Raw genomic sequence first — 24,625 nt, forward strand, 5'->3', positions numbered from 1 at the left:
TTAAAGATCCAATTAAAAAAAATATAAGTTTTACTTATAATTTCTTATCAATAATAGTTGATTAAGTGATTATATACACATACCATATTATTATTAGTTGGTATAGATAAAGAGAGATCCAAGAATGAAAAGACTAAAGAGGCATTCTTCATTGAAACTTTGAAAGTTAAACTTGTTTCACCGACAACATTTTGTAATCGAAGCCCACCACTAGTCACCAACTTCGCCAAGTTTCTCCAACCCACAAAACAAAAATTCATCACAAATCTAATTTTCTCAGCAAATCATCATACTTTCTTCCTTCGTTACCGAGACCTTCACCGGACACCTCCCAATGGACCCGAAAAGCCTGCAAATCGACACAAGGAGTGGTTTCAACTCCATTACCAAGACCTTTCACAGCCTCAGACCTCCCATTGATCTTCCTCTAGAAGACACTCCGCTGTCAGCTGCTGAATACGCTTTCTCACTACTAGCCACTTCCCCATGGCCTCATGACTCCGTGGCTTTAATCAACTCTGTCACTGCTCAACGTATTTCATACTCTGAGTTCACTCGAAGAACAAACTGCCTGGCGGCTTATTTGCAGAAAGTAACCCAGTTGTCCATAAACGACACAGCTTTTATACTCTCTCCAAACTCTATCCAACTACCAATCCTTTACTTTTCCCTTCTCTCACTCGGTGTAGTCATCTCTCCGGCTAACCCACTCAGCACCCAGTCAGAGATTTCCCGACAAGTTCAGTTATCGAAGCCGGTGATTGCATTCGCCACGGCATCCACTTTTCACAAGCTCCCTAAACTTAAACACCAGACGATCCTCATCGACTCTTCAGAATTCGAGTCAATAATGATGAGTTCAAAACATGAATTCGATCACGTTAAAGTGAAACAATCCGATTTGGCAGCGATCATGTACTCTTCCGGAACAACCGGAAATGTGAAGGGGGTGATGTTGACTCAGAGAAACTTAATGGCACAAATTGCGAATTCCTATGCATCTCGGCAAGAGCGAGAGTCCCCGACAGTTACGTTGTATACGATGCCGTATTTTCACATGGTCGGGTTCATTTTCAGTCTGAGATCGGTGGCGTTGAGTGAGACAGTGGTGGTGATGGAGAGGTTTGATTTAAAGAAGATGTTGAAGGCTGTAGAGGAGTTTAGGGTAACACGCTTGGTTTTTCCCCCACCGGTGATTGTGGCCTTGTCAAAGGGTGGTTTAACGGACAGCTATGATTTGAGCTCAGTCGAGATTGTAGTGAGTGGTGCTGCTCCACTTGGAAAGGATATCATTGCGGCATTTACGGCGAGGTTTCCGAAAATCGTGTTGGGGCAGGTAGATCAAGAGAGTTTTGGATGATGAAATTTCTTATTGTATTAAGAATTATTATTATTTAGTAACTAAATACATTCTATTAGACTGATCATACGGATGATGAAATGCTCCAGCCACTTAATTTTTTCTTTTATTAATAAAATCAGCTTTTAAAATTTTCATTTTGGACAAGATATTGACAAATAGAAAGTTTGATTTGTGTTGGCTTCTTGATACAAAGGGTTACGGATTGACTGAAACGGCTGGAGCGATTTTTTTGACAAAAGGTCCAGAAGAAGCAAAGCTATGGGGCTCAACGGGCAGGCTTTCGGGAAGTTTTGAAGGAAAAATTGTGGATCCTGAAACAGGTGAAGCCTTGCCTCCTTGCAAAGAAGGAGAACTTTGGGTTAAAGGACCCTCGGTAATGAAAGGTATATATTTAAAACCTTGCAAGAGGTTAATTAATTTGCATATTTGTGTATCAAATAGTATCTAAGAATTTTTGCAGGTTACGTTGGGGAGGAGGAATCAACTTCTGCTACTTTGTTATCTGATGGGTGGTTGAGGACGGGTGATATATGCTACATTAATGAGGATGGTTTCCTTTTTGTTGTGGATAGACTCAAGGAGCTAATAAAATACAGGGGATATCAGGTAGTGATCAATCAAGATGGGTCCAATTAAGGTCTCATTAATTTAACTCTTCAATCTTCATTATCTTGTTGATGACTGGCTACATATTTGGAGTCATGTATGCATTGCTATTACCTGCAGGTGGCTCCAGCAGAACTAGAACAATTGCTTATTTCTCACCCACAGATAGTTGATGCTGCAGTAATAGGGTAAACGAAATGTGGCCTCTGTTTTATTTAGAAATTGTTGTTATTCAACTTTTTCTATCATCTATGCTGAAATTTAAATGTAATGACAGATATCCAGATAAAGAAGCTGGTCAAGTACCGATGGCTTTTGTGGTAAGACAGCCCCAAAGCACCCTTAACGAAGCAGAAATAATGGATTTTGTGGCAAAACAGGTGCTTAATTTCCTGTCATATTTTTATACGACACTTGCTTGATTTTCATCTCAAAGCTTTGATTTTGTTCATGTCTCTTTTGAAAGTCTTCGGAATCATATCTGCCTCAAAAATGTTTGCAGTCTACCTTTATCTCAAAATGGTCGGGTTTAGTTTCTTGTAATTAGATCAAACTTCAGATGAGTAGAATGACATGGCATGGATCGAAGCAATATTATATTATATAAACGTAAGCATTTATAATGTTGATGTATGAGAAAAATGTCATGAAAAAACAGGTTTGTTCCTTTTTTGTTGGTAATTTCAGGTTGCACCTTACAGGAAAATAAGGCGTGTAGCGTTTATCAATTCCATACCCAAGAGTGCAGCTGGCAAAATATTGAGAAAAGAGCTGAGAAAAGTTGCTGTTCCACCAGGGACTTCATCAAGGCTGTAATGACAGATATCCCAACAAAGAAGTTGGTGAAATATCTCATGACAATTATTTCTACTCTAAACATTCAAAATTAATTGTACTTCCAATAATTTTATCCTCCCTCCCTTTTAAAAATTATCCAATGTAATTATAGCATGTAGTAAGAACTGAATCTGTTCTTGCATTCTTCAAAAACATTTTTCTCCAACAACAATGGTGAACAAAAGCCTGCTACTGTACCAATAGCATATCAACAAGTAAAAACTTTTGGATTTCCAGCTTCGGCAAACCCAGAAATATTATAATGTTGTTATAGCTGCATCTCCTAATGTAAAGCCGTCTCTATTGCAAAATTCAAACAAATTACACAATGAAGTAGGATTCTTCTGGTGCCATTATAATTTGAACTAGATCATCTGGAGGCATGGCCGAGGAGAGCCAGCAGACTGATTGATGAATAGCGAAGTTCATTGAGTAGGAGAAAAATCAGTAAGAGCATCTGGCTGAAATCATAGTTGAAGGTATTATGTATAAGATATTATTGAAAAACAGACAATCATGATATATAAAAAGGAGGTCTCAACTCTCGTAAGTATGATTTCGTATATATATCAAAAGTTAACACACCCAAATTTCTTCAGTTCATCGATCACAATTATTTCTTCCACTATCACTGAGCTTCGTCGGCCACAGCTCCATTTACCAGAACAGCTTATACATCGATCTAAGGATTGGTTTAAATTTACTTTCGAAGACCTTTCACAACCGCAAACCTACCTTCTATAAATTTCATAGTATGAAACAAAGTCCTTTAGCTTCAAATTTTAATTATAGAAAATTACCCNGAGGCTGGTCAAGTACCGATGGCTTTTGTGGTAAGACAGCCCCAAAGCACCCTTAACGAAGCAGAAATAATGGATTTTGTGGCAAAACAGGTGCTTAATTTCCTGTCATATTTTTATATGACACTTACTTGATTTTGTTCATGTCTCTTTTGAAAGTCTTGAGAATCATATCTGCCTCAAAAATGTTTGCAGTCTACCTTTATCTCAAAATGGCCGGGTTTAGTTTCTTGTAATTAGATCAAACTTCAGATAAGTAGAATGACATGACATGGATCGAAGCAATATTATATTATATAAACGTAAGCATTTATAATGTTGATGTATGAGAAACATGTCATGAAAAAATAGGTTTGTTCCTTTTTTGTTGGTAATTTCAGGTTGCACCTTACAAGAAAATAAGGCGTGTAGCGTTTATCAATTCCATACCCAAGAGTGCAGCTGGCAAAATATTGAGAAAAGAGCTGAGAAAAGTTGCTGTTCCACCAGGGACTTCATCAAGGCTGTAATGACAGATATCCCAACAAAGAAGTTGGTGAAATATCTCATGACAATTATTTCTACTCTAAACATTCAGAATTAATTGTACTTCCAATAATTTTATCCTCCCTCCCTTTTAAAAATTATCCAATATAATTATAGCATGTACTAAGAACTGAATCTGTTCTTGCATTCTTCAAAAACATTTTTCTCCAACAACAATGGTGAACAAAAGCCTGCTACTGTACCAATAGCATATCAACAAGTAAAAACTTTTGGATTTCCAGCTTCGGCAAACCCAGAAATATTATAATGTTGTTATAGCTGCATCTCCTAATGTAAAGCCGTCTCTATTGCAAAATTCAAACAAATTACACAATGAAGTAGGATTCTTCTGGTGCCATTATAATTTGAACTAGATCATCTGGAGGCATGGCCGAGGAGAGCCAGGAGACTGATTGATGAATAGCGAAGTTCATTGAGTAGGAGAAAAATCAGTAAGAGCATCAGGCTGAAATCATAGTTGAAGGTATTATGTATAAGATATTATTGAAAAAAGAGACAATCATGATATATCTAAAGGAGGTCTTGACTCTCGTAAGTATGATTTCGTATATATATCAAAAGTTAGCACACCCAAATTTCTTCAGTTCATCGATCACAATTATTTCTTCCACTATCACTGAGCTTCGTCGGCCACAGCTCCATTTACCAGAACAGCTTATACATCGATCTAAGGATTGGTTTAAATTTACTTTCGAAGACCTTTCACAACCGCAAACCTACCTTCTATAAATTTCATAGTATGAAACAAAGTCCTTTAGCTTCAAATTTTAATTATAGAAAATTACCCTATAATAATGCAAACCATTTTATATTATTTTTGGTAACCACAATGTCCGGACCAATTTGTGTGCATCTCAACTAATTTCCTAGAGTCTTGAAGTTGATGACCAAGTAAACCCCTCAGTGACCAATGAGCACCCCTATTAAAGCTTATAGAGACTTGCACTCAAGAGTTCATAAAACTTTTTTTTTTACTCTTTTACTATCAAGTGAAATCTTTTTTTGCTCTTTTATTATCAAGTGAAATCTCATTTTGCTCTTTTACCATTACTACAAACCATTTTAATCTTTTAAAGACGTGAAAAACAAACAAATTGATGTATGACGATAACACAAATACACAATCAAAGGTTAAGCTACAAAAGAAAAGAGAAATGGGTTAAAGTGACAGATTTGAGAAATGTTGGACTAAGTAGATATTTAATGTACTAAAAAACTTTTTAAACCTTATTTAATACCGAAAATAACCCTGTTTGATTAAGTATAATTTGATTTTTTGTTTGTATTATTTTTCACAATTTTTAAACTTAATTAAGGTTTTTGTTTATTTTTCTCTCAATTTTAAATTTTATTTATTTATTCACTTCTTTCTTAATTTGAAACTTACTTTTTCCACTGCACAATTTATATAAACACTGCCAGTACAGTACCAGGTATCCCAAGTCCCAACATTACTATATTAAAATGGCTTAGTGACGGCCCAAATAATACTTAGACCATCAAGCCCATCACCAGCAACCAATCGATCTTCTCGACCTCGAGTCCAAGTAAGAAGAGCAAAACCAAGAGCTCACCAACGCCTAACTCGTCTAGTCATGAATCATGATCTCTGTGTATCTGTGTTACTTCACCAGAGGGAAATCAATTAAATTTTACATGTTCAAATTTTAGCACAAATTCAACTACTTCACCATCGAGCTTGGATCTTCAATTCTACTTCTTTCCACACCACTAAATGGATATCCTCTTTGCTCAGATCCAAGCGGACCTCCGCTCCAACGACGCCCTCCGCCAATCCGGCGCTCTCCTCCAAGCCCTTCAACAATCCGCCGCCGGACGTGACATTTCTGTCATTGCCAAAACCGCCGTCGAAGAAATTGTTGCCGCTCCCGCCTCCGCCGTTTGTAAAAAACTTGCTTTTGATTTGATTCGTTCTACGCGTTTAACCGCCGATCTCTGGGACTCTGTGTGCTCTGGAATTCGCTCCGATTTCCACTTCCCCGATCCCGATGTCACCGCCGCCGCTATCTCGATTCTCGCCGCTATTCCGTCCTATGCTCTCTCCAAACTTATCTCAGATTCGAATGCCGAGATCTCCGGATGTTTCGATTCGCCGTCTGATAATCTCCGCCACTCGATAACCGAAACTCTAGGCTGTATTCTGGCACGTGATGATTTGGTTACACTGTGTGAAAATAATGTTAATCTCTTAGACAAGGTTACCATCTGGTGGACGCGTATTGGTCAAAACATGCTTGACAAATCCGACAATGTTTCGAAGGTCGCTTTTGAATCAGTTGGTAGACTGTTTCAAGAATTCGAGTCGAAGCGAATGAGTAGATTAGCTGGAGATAAGCTCGTAGATAGTGAAAATTCACTTGCAATTCGTTCTAATTGGGTGTCTGCAATGGTGAATCTTGTGTGGAAGAAACGAAACGCTTTAATGGCTCGATCTTTAGTTTTACCAGTGGAGAGTTTCAGGGCAACTGTATTTCCACTTGTTTACGGTGTGAAAGCTTTTGCTTCTGGGAAGCTGGACGTGATTAGAAGATTGTCAAAGGATTCTAGTTTAACCAATGGTACTCAAGCGGAGTCCAATGCGGAGAAGCTTGTTGGAGTGTCTGATTTGGTGACGCACTTGATGCCGTTCTTGGCATCGTCGTTGGATCCAGCGTTGATTTTTGAAGTGGGCATTAATATGTTGTATTTGGCTGATGTGCCTGGAGGGAAACCAGAGTGGGCTTCACAGTCGATTACTGCCATTTTGACACTTTGGGACAGGCAGGAGTTTTCGTCTGCCAGAGAGAGTATTGTTAGAGCTGTTGTTACCAATATACATCTACTTGATCTTCATATGCAGGTTCACATTCTATTGCTAGCTTAGTTTTTTCATTTAATTGTTGATGCTATTCATTGTTTGATATAAGGCAAATTATTAATAGAGAAAGAGAAATTCAAGATTGTCTGCTTTTGAAGAAATATGGCTAATTTGAGTTAAAAGAGTGTTAAATTGTCTCTGACCTCTGACAGATTCATTAAGTAATGTTTTAATGTTTTTAGTTCTCCTCAATAGGCTGTGAATGTGAAATCATTGCCCTTATCTTTTGTAATGGCCACTGGTTATAAAGAAGTGAGAAATTTTAGACATTCATGAGTGTTGTAATGGTAGCTGGTTATCGCCATAACTAATGTTGATTGTATAGGTGTAGACTTGCTCTGATATAGTGAACTTTGTGCTTGAAGGTTTCATTATTTAAGAGGTTGCTTCTTATGGTGAGAAACTTGAGAGCTGAATCAGACCGTATGCATGCATTAGCCTGTATCTGTCGGACAGCTCTTTGTGTTGACCTTTTTGCAAAAGAGAGTGTCCGAAGAGGGCAGAAGCCTCTTGCAGGAACTGATATTGCTTCTCTTTTTGAGGATGTAAGGATAAGGGATGATCTTAATAGTGTAATGAGTAGAAGCTTATTCAGGGAAGAGCTTGTGGCATCACTGGTAGAAAGTTGCTTCCAGTTGTCTCTGCCATTGCCAGAACAAAAGAACTCGGGCATGGAAAGCAGAGTGATTGGAGCCTTGGCATATGGAACTGGTTATGGAGCTTTGAACTGGACAGAGCCAGCTTTGGAAGTGGTGGAAGTTTGTAAGCCTTGTGTCAAATGGGATTGTGATGGCCGAACTTATGCAATTGATTGCTATTTGAAGTTGCTTGTTAGGCTGTGTCATATCTATGATACCAGAGGAGGTGTGAAAAGAGTTAAAGATGGGGCTTCACAGGATCAAATCCTAAATGAGACTAGATTGCAAAATTTGCAGCGTGAACTTGTGAAAGATCTTCGTGAGGTATGTATTGTCTTTGAGCTGTTAAATAATATAGTTTTACTTGTTGGTAGTGCATTGACATGACACAGAATACTTTTCATACTTGTATGTTTGTTAATGTTTCAAATGCATGTTTACGTCGTTAAACACTTTCAAGCTTGTGATGTTGGTAACTATTAGATTTGAAATTAATGTCATTGATTATTTTAATACAATTTTGTTTTCTAAGTTTATCATCTGCCGCATTGTTTTTATTTATTATAAATATATATTTCAGTGTCGTTCTAGTCTGAAGCTTGAATGGTGCCATACTTATCTTCTTTTATTTTGAGTTAAAATTGTCTGTGTGTATTCTGAATCAGATTATTGCAATACTTGATTCTGATCAGTTGATCAAGATATATGGTACTACTCTAATAAGCCACAGTTTAACCATGGGTACTTTTGCATATTGAGGCATGCTTGAACAATGATGGCTATTTTAATTCTTAAACCTTTAAATTTTGGAGGTTGATATGCTCAAATTTTTTTAAAAATGATGCCCTTTTCATCTTATACCTTTTTGCATTGGCAGGTGAATATCCCAAGAGTATTGGCCCGCCTTATTTGGGCTATTTCAGAACACATCGATCTGGAAGGCTTGGATCCACTTCTAGCTGATGATCCTGAAGACCCATTAAACATCCTTGTATCAAATATTCACAAAGTCCTCTTCAACATAGATTCATCTGCAAATACATCAAATAGGCTTCAAGATGTTCAGGCAGTTCTTTTATCTGCTCAAAGGTTGGGATCACGTAACACTAGGGCTGGACAGTTGTTAACTAAAGAGCTCGAGGAGTTCAGAAGCAATAGTTTGGCTGATTCTGTCAACAAGCATCAGTCCCGTTTGATTTTACAGCGAATTAAATATGTTTCAAGTCATCCAGAAAGCAAGTGAGTATAACATATGGACTAATTGTAAATTTTTGCTGATAATGTTACCTCTTTTGAATATTGAAACATTGGTGTGCTGGTGCCTTTTCTTTTTTTAACTCATATCCCCTGTCATTATCTGATATGTGCTGATTGTCTTCTGAATTCTAGTTAGCTCTTAATAAGGAGTCGCACTCCCTCTTAAAATTGTCTTAGTTGTGTTAAACTCTGATTGGCTGCACATTTAATGAATTGGTGACACATAAGGTATACGTTTTTACTTCTTTTTCCCCATATTGGGACCTGGATTTCAGACCAGATTGTTTCTGGCCACAGTCTTCCACGAGTTCTGGAATGTTGAGCAAATATTGCCAAACCAGTCATTTGGAGCATCAGTCCTGATGTTGTCTCTTTGTTATGGCTGTTTTCTTCATAATTTACCCCTGTCGTCTCTACAAAAGTTTATATTTTATCTTTCTACACTGTTTTTTCCTTTGTTAGAATGCTGTTGGTGCCAGACATTTGACAAATCACCTTTCTATTTAACATGTTCTCTGAACCTTATGTTCTGTAATTATTTTTTTTTTTATGCACTAAAGTAATATATATTATTTTTTTTTTCAGGTGGGCTGGTGTTAGTGAAGCCAGAGGAGATTACCCATTTAGCCACCATCAACTTACTGTTCAGTTTTATGAAGCATCAGCTGCTCAAGACAGAAAATTGGAAAGCTTGGTTCACAAGGCTATTTTGGAGCTCTGGAGACCAGACCCTAGTGAATTAACTCTTTTGCTGACAAAAGGAATTGACTCTACATCACTCAAGGCTCCTCCGACTGCATATACTTTGACTGGCAGTAGTGATCCATGCTATATTGAAGCATATCATTTGGCGGACTCAAATGATGGAAGGATTACTCTGCATCTAAAGGTTAAGATTTATGCCCTAGTATTTTGGACTTCATAGTCCTTTTTGTCTCTCTCTGACATGCCAAAATAAGTCACTAGCTCAAAATTTTGTACATAACATACACTGTTTGTCTTCTTTCCATTTAGGGAGTCAAATGGTGCTCATCGAAGATGCTCGATTGATTACTTATGGTTGAATAGTAATCAGCATGTCATTTGTTCTCACAAACTATGAAATGCTTTTGAGTAGCTACTATCTATTCTTTCTTCTTAGAGCTCCACATTGACGAGAATATTTGATATCTATTTTTTATTTGTCTTGTGACCATGCTGGATGATATTATGCTTTTTCTAAATGGTAGGGACTTTTTAGTCTTTGTGTTGGTAATGTTTGAATAGAAGGTTATTTACAGCATAAGTGTTCAGAATTTATCATGCTTGTTTATATTTGGTCCAGGAGTTCAAGTGATAGTATGATTGATAGTAGAATGATTTTATGACTTGCAGCTCAGTGGGTTTTCATAACAATATAGTTATTTTAGCATCAGGATAATGTCTGTAGTGGATGATGGCCTGTTATCAGTTCATAATAAACTCAGTGTTGGGCTTCAATTCCACATGAATTTTGAGATGTGCCTTTTTTCTTTATTCTTAACAGTTGGGAGGATGCAGTTATGTGAGTAAGGAGTATAGTTTTAGGGATTTTCGGGATTTTAGGACCTTTTATTATGTCCATTATCTTTAGTTGGTTTTTGTTTCTGTCTTGACTCATTCATGTATAAATGTATTGTAGACAGCTTGTTCATTTCTTTCTAATACTTCAATTTATGTAAGTTCTATTGAGTTTTGTAAAAAAGAAAAAAAAAAAAAAAAAAAATCAGGTTCATGGTGTATTAATGTAATTGGTTATTTTTGCAGGTTTTAAATTTGACGGAACTTGAACTAAATCGAGTGGATATTCGGGTGGGATTATCGGGTGCTTTGTATTTTATGAACGGATCTCCTCAGGCAGTTCGGCAGCTACGAAATCTTGTGTCACAGGTTTCGTTTTTCTCCTTTGTTAATATGTCCTTTTTGTTTTTCTCATCCAGACTTTGCAAACTTTTTGCTTAACTTGTTATTGCCATTGTGTTATGCCTGTCTATTATACATTGACCACTACCATTTGAAAGTGAAAGAGTTAAACTATTTGCACTGCTCTTTCAAGCATACCCCAGGTCATACGCATGTTTCAGGACTTGCTTGTATTTTCAAACAAATTATTTCCAACTTTTTTTCTGCCTATGATCAAGGATTATCTAAAGGTTTTTAGTCAATTTTTTACTTGTAGTTGGATTTTCACTTGAAAACTATAAACATTGATTAATTTGTGATGAACATTGGTGTGATTTTGAGGTGAGAAAACTGTTCTGTAGTAGCACAATTTGTGTTTGGCCTTGATGTGATATCATGGATGTGAGAAAAGTGTTTCTCTAGGTAGCAAAATATTTTCGTTAAAGATGCAAATGGAAATATTCTCTTTTGATTATACTTTGAAGGTGTTTTGCTTTTAGCCATTGATTTGGTGTCATCTTCTACGCCTGGATATTTACTTTCTGATTTCACTGCTTCCATATGTGTAGTGTCGTGTTCGTAACATACCCTATTTACCTAAGGAGCTCTTCTGTTCTACTTACATATGATCTGTTTGCAGGATCCAGTACTCTGCAGTGTGACAGTGGGTGTCTCCCATTTTGAGAGAAGTGCCTTTTGGGTTCAAGTCTTATACTATCCTTTCCATGGAAGTGGTGCAATAGTAGATTATGATGGTGATTATGTTGAAGAGGATCCACAAATCATGAGACAAAAGAGAAGCTTACGTCCAGAGTTGGGAGAACCTGTGATTTTAAGGTGTCAGCCTTACAAGCTTCCGCTGACTGAACTTCTGTTGCCACACAAAATATCGCCTGCTGAATTTTTCCGACTATGGCCCAGTTTACCTGCTATAGTAGAGTACACTGGTACATATATTTATGAAGGAAGTGGGTTCAGGGCTACTGCTGCACAGCAGTATGGGACTTCTCCTTTTTTCAGTGGACTAAAATCCTTGTCCTCCAAACCTTTCCACAGAGTGTGTTCCCACATCATCCGTGCAGTTGCAGGGTTTCAGGTAATGCTAGTACTGATGTTAGTTATTGTTCATGCGTTTTCAGGCTACCCTTCTGACATTACCATTTAATTCCTCGACTTTGAACAGCTCTGTTATGCTGCCAAAACTTGGTATGGTGGCTTCTTGGGCATGATGGTTTTTGGAGCCAGTGAAGTAAGTAGAAATGTTGATCTGGGTGATGAGACCACGACCATGCTGTGCAAATTTGTGGTTCGAGCTTCTGATGCATCAATCACTAAGGAGATTGGATCAGATCTACAAGGTTGGTTAGATGACCTTACTGATGGGGGAGTGGAGTACATGCCTGAAGATGAAGTGAAGGCGTCTGCTGTCGAGAGGCTTAAGATCTCAATGGAACGGATAGCATTGCTAAAGGCCGCCCAACCGAAAAAGACACCAAAACCTGATGAAGAAGAGGAAAATGAGGAGGAAGAGAAAGAAGATGAGGATAAAAAAGAAAAGAAGGAAAACGGTGAGGAAGATGGTAAAACCAAGGGACCATCGACTCTGTCCAAGTTAACAGCTGAGGAGGCTGAGCATCTTGCTCTTCAAGCGGCCGTTCTTCAAGAGTGGCACATGCTGTGTAAAGATAGAAGCACCAAAGATTAATTAACTTTATTATTCTTTTCAACGTAAGAAGGGTTTGGATATATTCTTTGTACTCAAATGTAGTTTATTCTTGATACTTTTGTTCAGATAGGTGTTGAAAATCTGATTATAGGGGGGCATTTTTTTAGTTTCCATTTTCCCCCCTCTCTGTACATGTACCGGCCGTTTGTTTTGAGAAATTTATTATTAAGCACGGGAATTGTCCTTAGTGCTTGTGTTGATTTGGAACTTTGATTCCGCTGTATACACCATGATTGATTACAATGTCAACTTTTTGTGTGTGATATGTGAAAGCTGACTGCAAATCTTTTTACTTTTTACTATCTTTGTTACCACCCGAGATATTAGTTATTATCTTTGGTACTACTGCAAATTCGAAATGCAGGAGCTGATTGAGAGAGGCATGTTATTGCCAAGCCATGACACACTAAAACCTTCCCACAAACCACTACTATGTCAACTCATCCTGATTGTAATGGCTAAAGAATTTGAATCTCGTGCTGCAGAACCATATGGGGGTTGTACACAGGGTTGTACACAACAAGATAGCTATTCATTGTTACCACTTAGACTATCTATCAAGTATTTAATCATGAATTATGTTGTTCTTGATGCACCCTAACATGCTATAACTTATGACAGATAGTTTTACACTTTTATTCAGATTATCCAAACTTCTGCACTTTTTCTGCACCACCATGTCATTTATCTATATTAATAATGTCACAAATTTGAGTTTTCCTGACCGCAAACATGAATTTGAATTACTCGGCAGCTACTTGGTGTTTCTTTCATTTGGACATTAAACACACAGTCTTCATCCATTTATGAATGCCTTAATTAAGGACTATATTTAAGGAGAGTTGATTACATAGACTTTCCTGAGGTTTCAATCTTTAACAGGCAGATAGAAAAGATCATTAGGTTAACACAAACTGTCCATTCCTTTAACTTCCATTAGAGCTCCGTTTGGGTTGTTTTTTGCAGCCCTCTAACATAAAAAACTGACAATTACCCCCATATTTAGTCACTTACACCCTTTACCGTCCATTTTGTGTTAGGAAAGGGTAAAATAGATACTTTATGTTAAAATTTCTAAACCATATATTAAATCTTCCAAAATTATAAAAAATATATATATATTTAGAAATTTTTTTTTTTTAAAAGAATTTACTTTTAAAATAAAAAAAGAGGTCCACGACAACCAAAGATCTTCAAAACCATCATTCTTTGATTGCCAAAATCGGTCATCTTTTTTCTTTAAAATATTTATGATTGAATTTTCAATTTACAAAAATATATATTTAGAAAGTATATTTTATTTTATTTATTCAGTTTTTATATTTTTACTTTGCAAAGCAAAATATTTTAATTTTCAACTATGTGCCATTCTCTCAATTAATTTAACACCAAAACTTAATGGTAAGAGGTGCTAGTGACTAATTATAAAGGGCAATTTGTAGATTTTGTATGTTTAAGAGAGTGTAAAGAAAATAACCCTAACTTAGCCCTAACGGAAGTTAAAGAAGTAAGGTGTTTGTGTTAACCTAATGATATGATATTTTCTATGCGCCTCTAAACCTCATGGAGGTCTGTGTAATTAACTCTATTTAAGAACCAAATTAAAAAAACAAAAAAAAGGTGGTTGACCGGATAAAACTAACTAGTAAAAATGGATCAACTTGCTTGTAAGTAAACATGCTCACAACTAGTGGCTTTCTTATATCAACAGCTCATTTAGGAACAAAATGGAAGTCTTCCATACTTAGAACTAGATGGAGCCGATTGAAACAAAAAATCAATAGAACAAATGAAAAAAGTCTAATATCATGCTCATCATCTCTTACTTAGTCCAGATGCCAGGAGTCCTCAAGTCTTAAATATTGAACTTCTGAGGAACGGTATCAAAGTCATCAAAGTCAAATCTCTGTCTCTCCCTCCCAGCCTGAACATGCAAACATGATCTGTTAGTGAATCAATGATCCCAAAAGCAAGCCTATATAATGTTTATAGGAATGGAAACGATATGGTCACCTTTGCAAGGTACAAAGGATCACATGATAGAAGTTCATCCATAGCAGTGAGTTTCTTTGACAAGGCCATTATCCTGGAAAATAAGGTAACATAGCAATTATTAACAGTGATCACAATGTATTTTGTCTATGGGAAAAGGCAAGAAAGTTAACAATCGGTATCTTTACCTTTTAACTGACCTAATGTTAATAATTGATATTGCAAAAGTTTATTCAACAACGTAACAAACTATAGCAAATTAAATTGAAAAAAGAGAACATATCAATGCTCATTATAAGTATCACATGTAACTAATCTGATTTTCTGTTGATAAAATCAAATACACTTGAGTTCCCAGCAGAAATTATTTTAAAGAGTCTGTATGATATTCATACCTATGGATTGAAGAGTCAATATGCTCTATCATCTCACACGTTTTATATTGTTCAGGATCCTCCAAAAACCTAACCATTCCATCCTTCTGGTTTATTGTTGCATATATCTCCCCATCTTGTATCTGAAATTTAAAAGAATAATATTGTCAAAGATGCAACATACACAGGAATGCACCATTAGTGATACAGCACTGCAACTTCTACCATTTGAAGCACATGCATTTCTGCCTCCTTAGGGCTGTTAAGTTGTACTGTGTTGGCTATATCTTGAAGGGAGAGAGTCAAATACGTCTGTGTCAATCGCTGGATATTACGCTTATACATGGATGATACAACCTGCCTCACTAGTCCAAGATTGTTGTCCTACAAAAAAACCAAAGGTTTAGAATAACCTCCGGAAACCAAATAGCTGATTTTTAAAGGGAAAACAAATTGTAAGTTAGAGAACTCACACTTTCAAATCTCTCCCTATTTGTCTGAACAAATGTCTCCAGTTCTGACACTTTGCCAGTGTTGTAAGTATTCGCTAATTCAATGTAGGTCTACTCAAGCAAGAGAAGAAACCAATCAAAATAAGTTAAGCATGAGAAAAGGAAAAAATGCTAACTTTCTTTCCATCAACTTGTGAACTACAAGAACTACATGTATAAATATATGCCTTCCAAAAGTCAATAGATGTTGTCTTTACCGCAGAATGCAAAACCAACACAATAAACACTTTCCGTCAACTTTGAGAACCACAAGAACTAAATTTATAAATTCTGGGATGCATTATATCCCAACTACTAGACAGAAAAATTATTTTCCAGTATCATCTTAGGGCAGGAATCTAGTAACCTATGATTTGACAACTCGAAATATATATATATAATCAAAATGATAGTAATACTTAATTTCAGCTTTACCTGACAGAAGTTCTTTAGATTCCTCTGAGCTGCTGAAGAAGTGTACTTAGGGAGGTTGGTAGAAAACTGTCGCCAAAAATACATCAACAGTTAAGAGATATATCTCAAAGAAAGTTATCAATTAAAAAAAAATGAAAGATGAATTACCCAAGTTAAACCTTGTCTAGATTCACTGAAAATAAAATTCATGAATGAGCACACAGAACTAAGTATATCCTAGTGCATTGAGATCAAATTTTAGTGATAAGGTGTGTCTTCTGTACACTGCCTATGCACTATGATTACACCTTTTCTAGCCATTTGTTAATATATTTTTTGTTCATTTGACCATGAAAAACTGATCACATCTAAAATTATGATTCCAAACTGCTCATTACTGTTTGACAAAGTATTACCATTAAATAACCTTCTACAGGCACAGTTCATATAAATGTCAAGTAGACTGGTGAAAGAAAGAACATAGCATACTTGTCCATGGTGCACGAGGGAAACCAATATATATTTTTTGTACGCTTCCACAGCTATAGCATTGATTGAAGACATAGGAGCAGTCACAACCTGGAAATAATTGATAAGTCATTAGGACTTCCTAGTATCAAGTTGTCTTATTGATTCTTGATGATCAATAAAGAATTAACACTACTGTAGATAAATGACATACATTGTGTAGAAGCTCCAAAGCTTTCCGAAAACGCTTTTGTCCAATGAGTATCATCCCACTGTCACAATGTCCAACATGAACCAGTAAGAAAAATCATTTTGTGAATACTTCAAGTGAAAAACTGAAACCCCTAAACTATAAATGCCTCAATTTGATCGATTAACACATTTATAACCAAACAGATTCTTAACTTCACCGAGAATTTAAGTTTGCACAATTTTTTAGTCAAAGGAAATACATTGTAAATGCATCCAGTTCTCTATTTTGATGTTAGATTGTTATAATAATTAAAAAAAAAAAAAACAAAAAATTGATCAAATAAATGAAACATGAGAGTTTGCAACGCAAGAGCATAACATAGAACCCAAATAAACATGGCAGGCTAAAGCAGGAAACCATTGTGTCATATGAAACGAACACTAAGCAGTAAAGCAACCTACCCATAGTAACAATAGAGAAAAAAATCCCTTGGCAGATTAATCTCATAAATATCATCCTCTAGAACTGAAAGACCAGTTTTATAACACTTTGATAATAAACAAAGTTGCAGAAACTCCGGATGTAGTGTAGTCAAATGCTCGGTGGAAGGCTGAATCTTGCGGATAGCGCTCAGCATTGGCCCAACCCCTCTGATGGGTGCTTCAAGCAACATCACCATATCCTTAAACCTCTTACAAACAGTTATAACTGCAAATGCAAAAATAACAATGACATTGAAATAAAATAACATCAAAGGTTCAGATAGAATAACTGAATTAAAGTTAAAAGCTCATACACTTGTCAGATGCCAAACGAATCTGCTCTGGAGCACAAGAAGTAATAAACCTGGCAATGATGGGAACCAGTGTACTGGCTCGCTCCTTTGTTATCGAACCATACACGCACGGTTCCCTGTCACCACAAACAACACGCAATTAAAATTCCCTTGTTTTTCAACACCAAAAACCAAGTAAGTAAACTGAACAACCAACAAAGATCTCCTTAATTATTTATTTAATTCATAATGAAAACGAGAAGCATTATAAATTATTCCGCTTATTTATAAATCAACAATGCAACTACTTCCGCTTGTATAATAATAATAATAATAATAATAACAACAATAACAATAATAAAAATAAAAGCAACCAAGAATTGCAATTGCATCACTACAAAAACCAGCAATAAAAAGAGGCTGCATCTCGCAGAATAGATTAAAGCCTAACAATAATCTTAATTAAAATAAAAAAAATAAAAAAAAAAAGCGTGGGAAGAAGAAAATACAGGAAATAAAGGTAACCGAGGGAGTGTTTGGAGGGGTCAAGCTGGTCGAGAAACAACAACAGTCGAGAGGAATCAGAGCGGAACGAATCCTCGGCAGCTTTCAAGTAATTGTTAAGGGCTGCGATATCAGCAGCGCTGCTCGATAGCCCTTGGATTTGTGTAACAAAATTTTCTACTGACTGCATGCTTCTGATCGATTGTTTCAACCTCAGAGCAAGCTGAGAGAAGAAATAAAAAAAGAGAGAAACTCTCCAACTTCTGAATTAGATGTTCTACGTGGCTTGGTATAAATCGGTGTATTCTCCCGGCGTCTGAGTTAACTCGCTTTAAACTCCTAATTCCTATTGGGTACACTAATTTTTGGGCTGAAATAACCATGATTGGGCTCTGATGATTGGGCTCATTAACACTTTATTCTCCTCCGGCCTTTTAGAAAAATAAAAAAATAATAACAATTATAACAGTGGTGCGGTTTCTCTAGAACTAGAACCCGAACGGGACCAAGACATTAGACATATCTCTGCAGATCAAAGGAGGCCATTGAAGAAGCTGAGCAAGCAAATTAATCTATTTGAAAGATGGGAGATTATCACTTTGTATATAAAGACGTGGAAGGTGCATCGACACAATGGGACGATATTCAAAGAAAGCTTGGAAATTTACCACCTAAGGCACCGGCCTTCAAGCCACCTCCTTTCGAACCGGCACCCGACCAAGACTCGATCCCCAAAGACAAGTCATGGGTCGATCAGAAAACCGAAGAAGAGCTCGAAGAGTTGGAGGACGATCCCGATCTTGACGATGATCGCTTCCTTGAAGAATACAGGTTCCTTTCTTATCTGGGATCTTTTCTAATACTGTATGGTTAATATTTTAGCCGTTTATCTTGGTTTAACAGCGTAGTTTTGGCTAGAAATCTGTTTTCTTGATTCTTATAGGAGTTATGTTTGAAATTGTGAGGAGTGAGTAGCTACCTAAGAATAAAAGTTATGTTTTTTTTGTTTTTTTTCTTTCTCATTTCAGTTGTTTGAGATTTCTAAGAAACTCAGAATTCTCCCCTGATTGTTATCTTTTGAGATTCAAGTCAACTTCTTAATCAGCGTATTGTTTTGGATGTTTGATTTTGCTGGTAGAGAATTTTGTTACTGTTCAGTGATATAGTTGAATTTTGGCTTATCTTGAAAGGCCTGTGTTGATAGGAAAAAGAGATTAGCTGAGATGAGAGAAGCAGCTAAGCTTTCGAGGTTTGGATCTGTGATGCCAATTTCAGGATCAGATTTCGTACGAGAGGTTTCTCAAGCTCCCCCTGATGTTTGGGTTGTTGTGATACTCTACAAGGAAGGGTATTGAAACTTTAAGGAATTAGAATTCTATTTTGTTTAATGTTGCCAAAACCAGTGTTGATCCAACTCGTTCATTTTTTTTTCCCTTTCCTGAATTTCGTGATAGATTTCCAGAGTGTGGGCTGCTGATGCAATGCTTGGAAGAATTGGCGCGAAAATACCCGGCAACAAAATTTGTTAAAATAATATCAACTGATTGTATTCCTAACTACCCAGATTGCAACCTTCCTACTCTATTGGTGTACAACAATGGTGCCGTCAAGGCAAATTATGTGGGTTTGCATAATTTTGGCCGGAAATGCACACCTGAGGGTATGTGTATATCACAGTTTTCCTTCGTTCTGCTTTTTTAATTCCAAAGAGCTTTGTTGCTTCTCTTCATAGTTCGTTCATTTGTCATATGGAATGTTGCATCCTCTATTTTGATAACCATCTCGTGAGTAATCTCGAGGCAAAATCTCAATCATGTCATTAAATCTTTGTCTCTCATTTTTCCTTTTCTAACTTTTTAACATTTATTGATTTCTAATTTTCATCCCTCTTTACAAAGGGGATATGAATTTTTGGCATGGGAAAATTTTCAATGGCAGATGATACAATAAGCTTCAGATCCTAATTGGCCAAATTTGGAACGTTCATGTCTTTTAGCTGGCAAACTGAAATTCAAAAAAAAAAAAAAAAAAATGTTTGTGACATAAATTGAGTTGATAGTTCTTGTTTAAAAGGATGTTTAAACTTTCTTTCCCTGATTTGTTTAAAATTTGTCCCAATCTTTTATTTTCATAGACCACTGCCATTCTGAAATTGTTTGTAAGCTTCTTTTACTTTTGCTACTTCGTGCGCTCTGCATAAGTAATTTTCCTCTCACTTGTTTATTCCTAATGATGTACTTGAAAAGGAAGTGGAAAAAATGGTGTTCGGACCCTTGTCCTTAATCCAAGCTCACATATTGCCTGTCGAAGTGTGCTATATGCCATAGGTCTGGTATTAATTTATATCAGCATGGAGCAGATGCTGCCATGGCATAAAAGTTTAAACTCATCATCTTTGCAGAACTCTTATTCTTCTTTTTCCTGATAGAAATGAGGATGAATTTATGCTCTTTAGCCTCTTTCGCTGTACCCTCCTATTCTGTCTGTGATATTCTTTTTTTTTTTTTTTTTTTTGGTTTTCCTTAAAGAAGTTAATTAAATCTAATTTCATCCTCCGTAAACCAGGTGTTGCGTTAGTTCTCTGTCAATCAGATCCTGTACTAAATGATGGTCAGAATGGAGGTGATCCATCGAGAAAAACTGTGATTGACGGAGTGCGAAGGAGTTTTATAGAGAAAGTTGTGGCAGAGCATGAAGATGATGACGATGGATCATCAAGTGATTAGAATTTCAGTAATTTCTTTTGGATTAGCCGGGAGGAGAAGAGAAATATTGTGCTCGTAGATCACAAAGCACATTTATTTTGTGGGTTTTATTTTTTTGCTTCAAGATAAAACTGTAGTTTATTTGTTATCAGCTAAACAAAGACTTGCAGTTCTGATGTATGATTATGTGTTTATAACCGTATAACACTTGTATGAGTTCTGAGACATTGTTATACTTGTTGAGTTTGATTTTAATTGTTCAAGCGCCAGCAGCTAACTGCATATTTTTATTTTCATCCTGTGGCTTGAAGGCTGTAGGCTTTATAGACACTTATTATCTTTTACTGAAATTCTGTCTTCAACGGTGTGTAATGCCTTTTAGAAACGTAATTCTGATAGCTTGGTCCACAATAATGATTGTCCAAGTTCAGAATACTTGGTCATGAACCTACAGATTGTAGGTATTATCCATTTCAGGAAAAAGCTTACTGGGATGTAGCAACCATCTCACACGAGTCAATGCGCTGGAAAGATTTTATAAACTTCATTTTTAAGATAGTCGGGATTTTCTATGCTTTGTGTTACAAATTTTCAAGCCTTACCTTTAGTAATAGCAGAAGTAACATAAATGGACAGGCAAAAGAATTGCTTGTAGCCTGGTAGTGCAGCCCGTGCATGTGGAGTGAGGACAAATACGATTATAAGATTGTATGATCCTCTTCATAGTTCATTCTTTGTAAACTTGTCATAATATAGCTATAGGAAACAACGATCGAATAATTGAATGTACTGCTTTCGAAAAGAAAAGAGAAGAAACGGAATACTTCAATACATACTCCCTACAAGGTTATTCCATCAATTGATTGCCCACTTTAAATTCAAAGAACCAAACCCAATAGCCCTGTTCTCATTTTGCTTAAAATTTCAGGACCTTAATAAATTTCAAAAACCAGGCATGCTAGTACCATTCCAAAAATGAGATAACTGGAGCCCAGATTTCTGTGGGGTTACATACAGACACTGGTGTTTTCCCAATTAGAGAAGCCAATAAAAACTATATGGGCCCTTCATGCAGCCACAACTGTCCCAGCAACTTCTGTTTCAACTTCTTGGGTGTTTCACCTTCTTTCTTTTTGCCTTTTTTCATATCATCGGCACCCTGTTGCTGGTGCTCCTCAGCTTTTTTCTCAGCTCGAATCATGGCTCGTCTTGCACGAGGTCGCATTTCTCTAACTGTTCGAGGTGGCATGACATATGGTTCAAGAGGCTTGTCACCAAACGGGTGCTCACTTCCAGAAAATATTCTAAGTTTTCGATCTCTATCCTGCATCCACAATAATTTGCTTAAACCAAATGTTGAAGCAAAAGTAGCATGTCAATATGGACATTTGTACTACACAAATTCACACAACGTACTTTCACCAATAGGAAAAAGATATACTCATTGTAACCTTGAAATAGGAATGCACACAAACCCTGGTAACTATGTGAATTTTAGATACCACGGATATTAATAATTATTAGAGAATGCTGAACCACAGAGTCAACCCGGTAATTTTAGTGGTACACCACATGCTTTAATCCAGAAATAATTCTGTTTCTGATAAAGTTAAGATACATAATGTGAAGGTTTTCTTAAGTTTTTCAAATGAAAATGCCACAATAATTATTCTCCACAAGCATGAACCAAGAGAGCCTCATTTTTGTTCACACCAATTCAAGTACATAACTCAAACATTCCAGCACAAAGTTAAAGATTTTCCAGGGTCTTGGGAGCTGGACCCAAAAATATAGGCATATATATACTCAATTTAAAACAGTAAAATTAGAGTGAAAATCAAAAAGCTACCAAAGCACGATAAAGAACCATGTCAAAAAATGAGAAAAAGATAGTTCATCTAATGTGTTAGCTATTATACTTACATCACGCAACTTGTTTCTCGGAAGCATACGTAGGACAGCTTTGCGAATAACCTCTGTAGGGTCCTTGGCCAACTGGTCCTTTAAACTCCTTTCCTTGAGGTTGCCTATATACCTAAGGAATACAGATACACACTAAGACAGAAAAAAAGCAAGTTGAACTCATAAACAACATGAACGAAATTGAAACGACACACGTTTCCTTTCCCATTAGCAAATTTGAAAAATCAGCCGTTATTTCTTTTGTCTGTGCCACTTAATAAGCATTCACTTACAGTTCTCCAAACTCAACTAAAAGAAGGTCAAAGTGAAGTATAATATAAACCAAATACTTGTCTCATATCCATTAAAATTACCCAGTATGCCAGCGATAGAACTTATCCGTAAGTTTTCTCCCAGTAACTTGTATATCCTTTGCATTAAGCACAATGCACATATCCCCATCATCACGATTAGGAGTGTAGGTGGGCTTATCCTTGCCTTGTACCACAGTAGCTATTTGAGACGCTAATCTCCCAAGGACCTACATAGAAAGTGGGTTACCATTATCTTTCACCAACTTCATACAATATGAAACAATTCAAATCCTATGGGATCGTGAACATATCATCAGAATATGAATCAAGAAACCAGTTGCTTCAGCAAAACTTCAAGCTGCTTTCTGTCAGCTTAGTTTGTGCAAACAATAAGCCGATTCACTTAGAAGTTTCCTTTCACCAAGCATCAGTCTTATAATTCAGAAACAGAAAACATGAACCTTCCAACAAAACAACCGGTATTCAGATTACCTGGCCCAATATTCTCTAAGAAACAATAGCATATGAAAAGAAAATAGGTAATATGTCCAACCTGGCCTTTGGCATCGAAAACTCTCCATCGTAGACCTTCCAGATTGATACGTCTAATACCAGCAACTGCTTTCTGCATAAATTAGAAAAGGGGTGCTCTCCGTTATCGAATATACAGGCAATCACAAAACAAACTTCGTAAAAGTTTTAACAGTATGGCCAACTTCTCGATTAAACTATGTTTCACCAATACACCGACTCGTTTGGTACATTTAACAAACATTTCGCATGCATTGCATTGAAGGTTCTAGTTTATGATTTCGAAAAATGAAACATAAGAAAATACAAATATAAATACGTAGAGATGAATGAGAGGAAACAAAATTGCCTTTAAGTTGCCTTTAAAAGATGCGGCTGCCTGATTCGCCATTGTTCTTGCTTTATGTTTAAACACAAATCATTCACCTGTATAACGCCAACCAAAAACAAGATCAACAAAAGCTAAATCCAAAACATAAAACAAAAGAAAATTAAAACTAAATGCAAATATTAACACAAACCCCCTAAAAAAGAAATTTAGACTGACCAGTATAAACCATAAAGAGTGCGGTTTTCTTTCTGGGAAAGACTGAGTGCTGAATGCTTTCACAGCAAACTGCTTTTTGAGTTGGGCTTGAAACTTAATTTTCTTTTGTTTTATGTTTTGGATATAGCTTTTGTTGATCTTCTGTTTGATTGGCGTTATACAGGCGAATGATTTCAAGTTGATCAAAAATAAGTCCCGCGTTGTATCTGCTTAAATTTAATCTTAATTAGTGCTAAATTCAATTTTAAAAAATTTAAATTCTACACCAAAAAATTGTAAAATACATAAAAATATTTAGCTAGAAAATTAAATTAGACATAATTATTAATTTATATCATGGTTGTCAAATCGCGTATCGTATCGTGTATCGAAAACCTAATTTTTTGAATCGTGTATCACGTATCGTATCGTATCGTATCGTAGGATACGTATTTTTAAAAAAAAGTTAATAAAATACAAAATTTTCTAAAAATTAATCATCCCAAGATTAATTAAAGAATTTTGTTGTATTATTGACTTTAAATTATGGTATGACATAATCAAAATTAATTACAAAATTAAGAATCTATATCATTTTCTCTCAACTTTTCATATCATTTTCAAGATCAATGTCAATATTTATATCTCTACTTGTATTATTATTATCATGCAAAATGGGCAACACATGTTCCTCTTCACTTTCTCCATGCAAAATGGGTAAATTTGGGCAGGTTTTAGTGAACCGAGTTGGGTGACTTGGTTTTGACCCGAAATTTTTTTGGGCCTTTGACCCAAGTTAATAAAGTCGTATCGATTTGCATCGATATTTTTTAGGAAGATACATATCAACGTATCGAAAGGTTTA

At 36.2% G+C, this 24,625-nt stretch overlaps 5 protein-coding genes across 8 annotated transcripts; 3 read left to right on the forward strand and 2 right to left on the reverse strand.

The window, feature by feature from the left end:
* The first annotated feature begins 158 nt into the window (after nt 1-158).
* Nucleotides 159-4,175, forward strand: LOC116140777 (4-coumarate--CoA ligase-like 9). 4 transcript variants are annotated; one of them, XM_031426367.1, is made up of 7 exons: nt 159-1,336; nt 1,557-1,746; nt 1,824-1,969; nt 2,090-2,157; nt 2,247-2,262; nt 3,613-3,699; nt 3,987-4,175. In XM_031426367.1, exons 1-7 carry the CDS (start codon nt 335-337, stop codon nt 4,113-4,115), a joined length of 1,638 nt encoding a protein of 545 aa, XP_031282227.1. In that variant the 5' UTR covers nt 159-334; the 3' UTR covers nt 4,116-4,175. The 4 variants fall into 4 exon arrangements, with proteins under 4 accessions (XP_031282227.1, XP_031282217.1, XP_031282235.1 ...); XM_031426357.1 differs by lacking the exons at nt 3,613-3,699; nt 3,987-4,175 and adding an exon at nt 2,671-3,012 and having other exon boundaries at nt 160-1,336; nt 2,247-2,349; XM_031426375.1 differs by lacking the exons at nt 3,613-3,699; nt 3,987-4,175 and adding an exon at nt 2,472-2,578 and having other exon boundaries at nt 160-1,336; nt 2,247-2,349.
* A 1,463-nt stretch (nt 4,176-5,638) lies between these two features.
* LOC116140617 (protein TPLATE) lies at nt 5,639-12,834 on the forward strand. Its single transcript, XM_031426229.1, has 7 exons — nt 5,639-7,012; nt 7,396-7,992; nt 8,546-8,907; nt 9,511-9,814; nt 10,711-10,833; nt 11,486-11,941; nt 12,029-12,834. Exons 1-7 carry the CDS (start codon nt 5,888-5,890, stop codon nt 12,548-12,550), a joined length of 3,489 nt encoding a protein of 1,162 aa, XP_031282089.1. The 5' UTR covers nt 5,639-5,887; the 3' UTR covers nt 12,551-12,834.
* Nucleotides 12,835-14,239: 1,405 nt separating this feature from the next.
* On the reverse strand, nt 14,240-18,096 carry LOC116140635 (COP9 signalosome complex subunit 3). The gene is made up of 11 exons (XM_031426241.1): nt 17,788-18,096; nt 17,300-17,415; nt 16,965-17,211; nt 16,525-16,582; nt 16,332-16,421; nt 15,864-15,929; nt 15,411-15,500; nt 15,163-15,321; nt 14,959-15,080; nt 14,585-14,657; nt 14,240-14,495 (listed from the first exon to the last, which is right to left on the reverse strand). Exons 1-11 carry the CDS (start codon nt 17,970-17,972, stop codon nt 14,427-14,429), a joined length of 1,275 nt encoding a protein of 424 aa, XP_031282101.1. The 5' UTR covers nt 17,973-18,096; the 3' UTR covers nt 14,240-14,426.
* Nucleotides 18,097-18,272: 176 nt separating this feature from the next.
* On the forward strand, nt 18,273-20,603 carry LOC116140664 (phosducin-like protein 3). The gene is made up of 4 exons (XM_031426266.1): nt 18,273-18,613; nt 18,987-19,130; nt 19,237-19,442; nt 20,348-20,603. Exons 1-4 carry the CDS (start codon nt 18,366-18,368, stop codon nt 20,506-20,508), a joined length of 759 nt encoding a protein of 252 aa, XP_031282126.1. The 5' UTR covers nt 18,273-18,365; the 3' UTR covers nt 20,509-20,603.
* Nucleotides 20,604-21,217: 614 nt separating this feature from the next.
* On the reverse strand, nt 21,218-23,945 carry LOC116140683 (50S ribosomal protein L13-like). The gene is made up of 6 exons (XM_031426283.1): nt 23,782-23,945; nt 23,584-23,660; nt 23,257-23,328; nt 22,764-22,930; nt 22,411-22,522; nt 21,218-21,811 (listed from the first exon to the last, which is right to left on the reverse strand). The coding sequence occupies exons 2-6, from the start codon at nt 23,623-23,625 to the stop codon at nt 21,542-21,544; spliced, it is 663 nt and encodes a 220-aa protein (XP_031282143.1). The 5' UTR covers nt 23,626-23,660; nt 23,782-23,945; the 3' UTR covers nt 21,218-21,541.
* Between the last annotated feature and the right edge of the window lie 680 nt (nt 23,946-24,625).

This window comes from Pistacia vera, unplaced genomic scaffold, assembly GCF_008641045.1.
Source record: "Pistacia vera cultivar Batoury unplaced genomic scaffold, PisVer_v2 Contig111, whole genome shotgun sequence".
Classification (NCBI taxonomy): domain Eukaryota; kingdom Viridiplantae; phylum Streptophyta; class Magnoliopsida; order Sapindales; family Anacardiaceae; genus Pistacia; species Pistacia vera.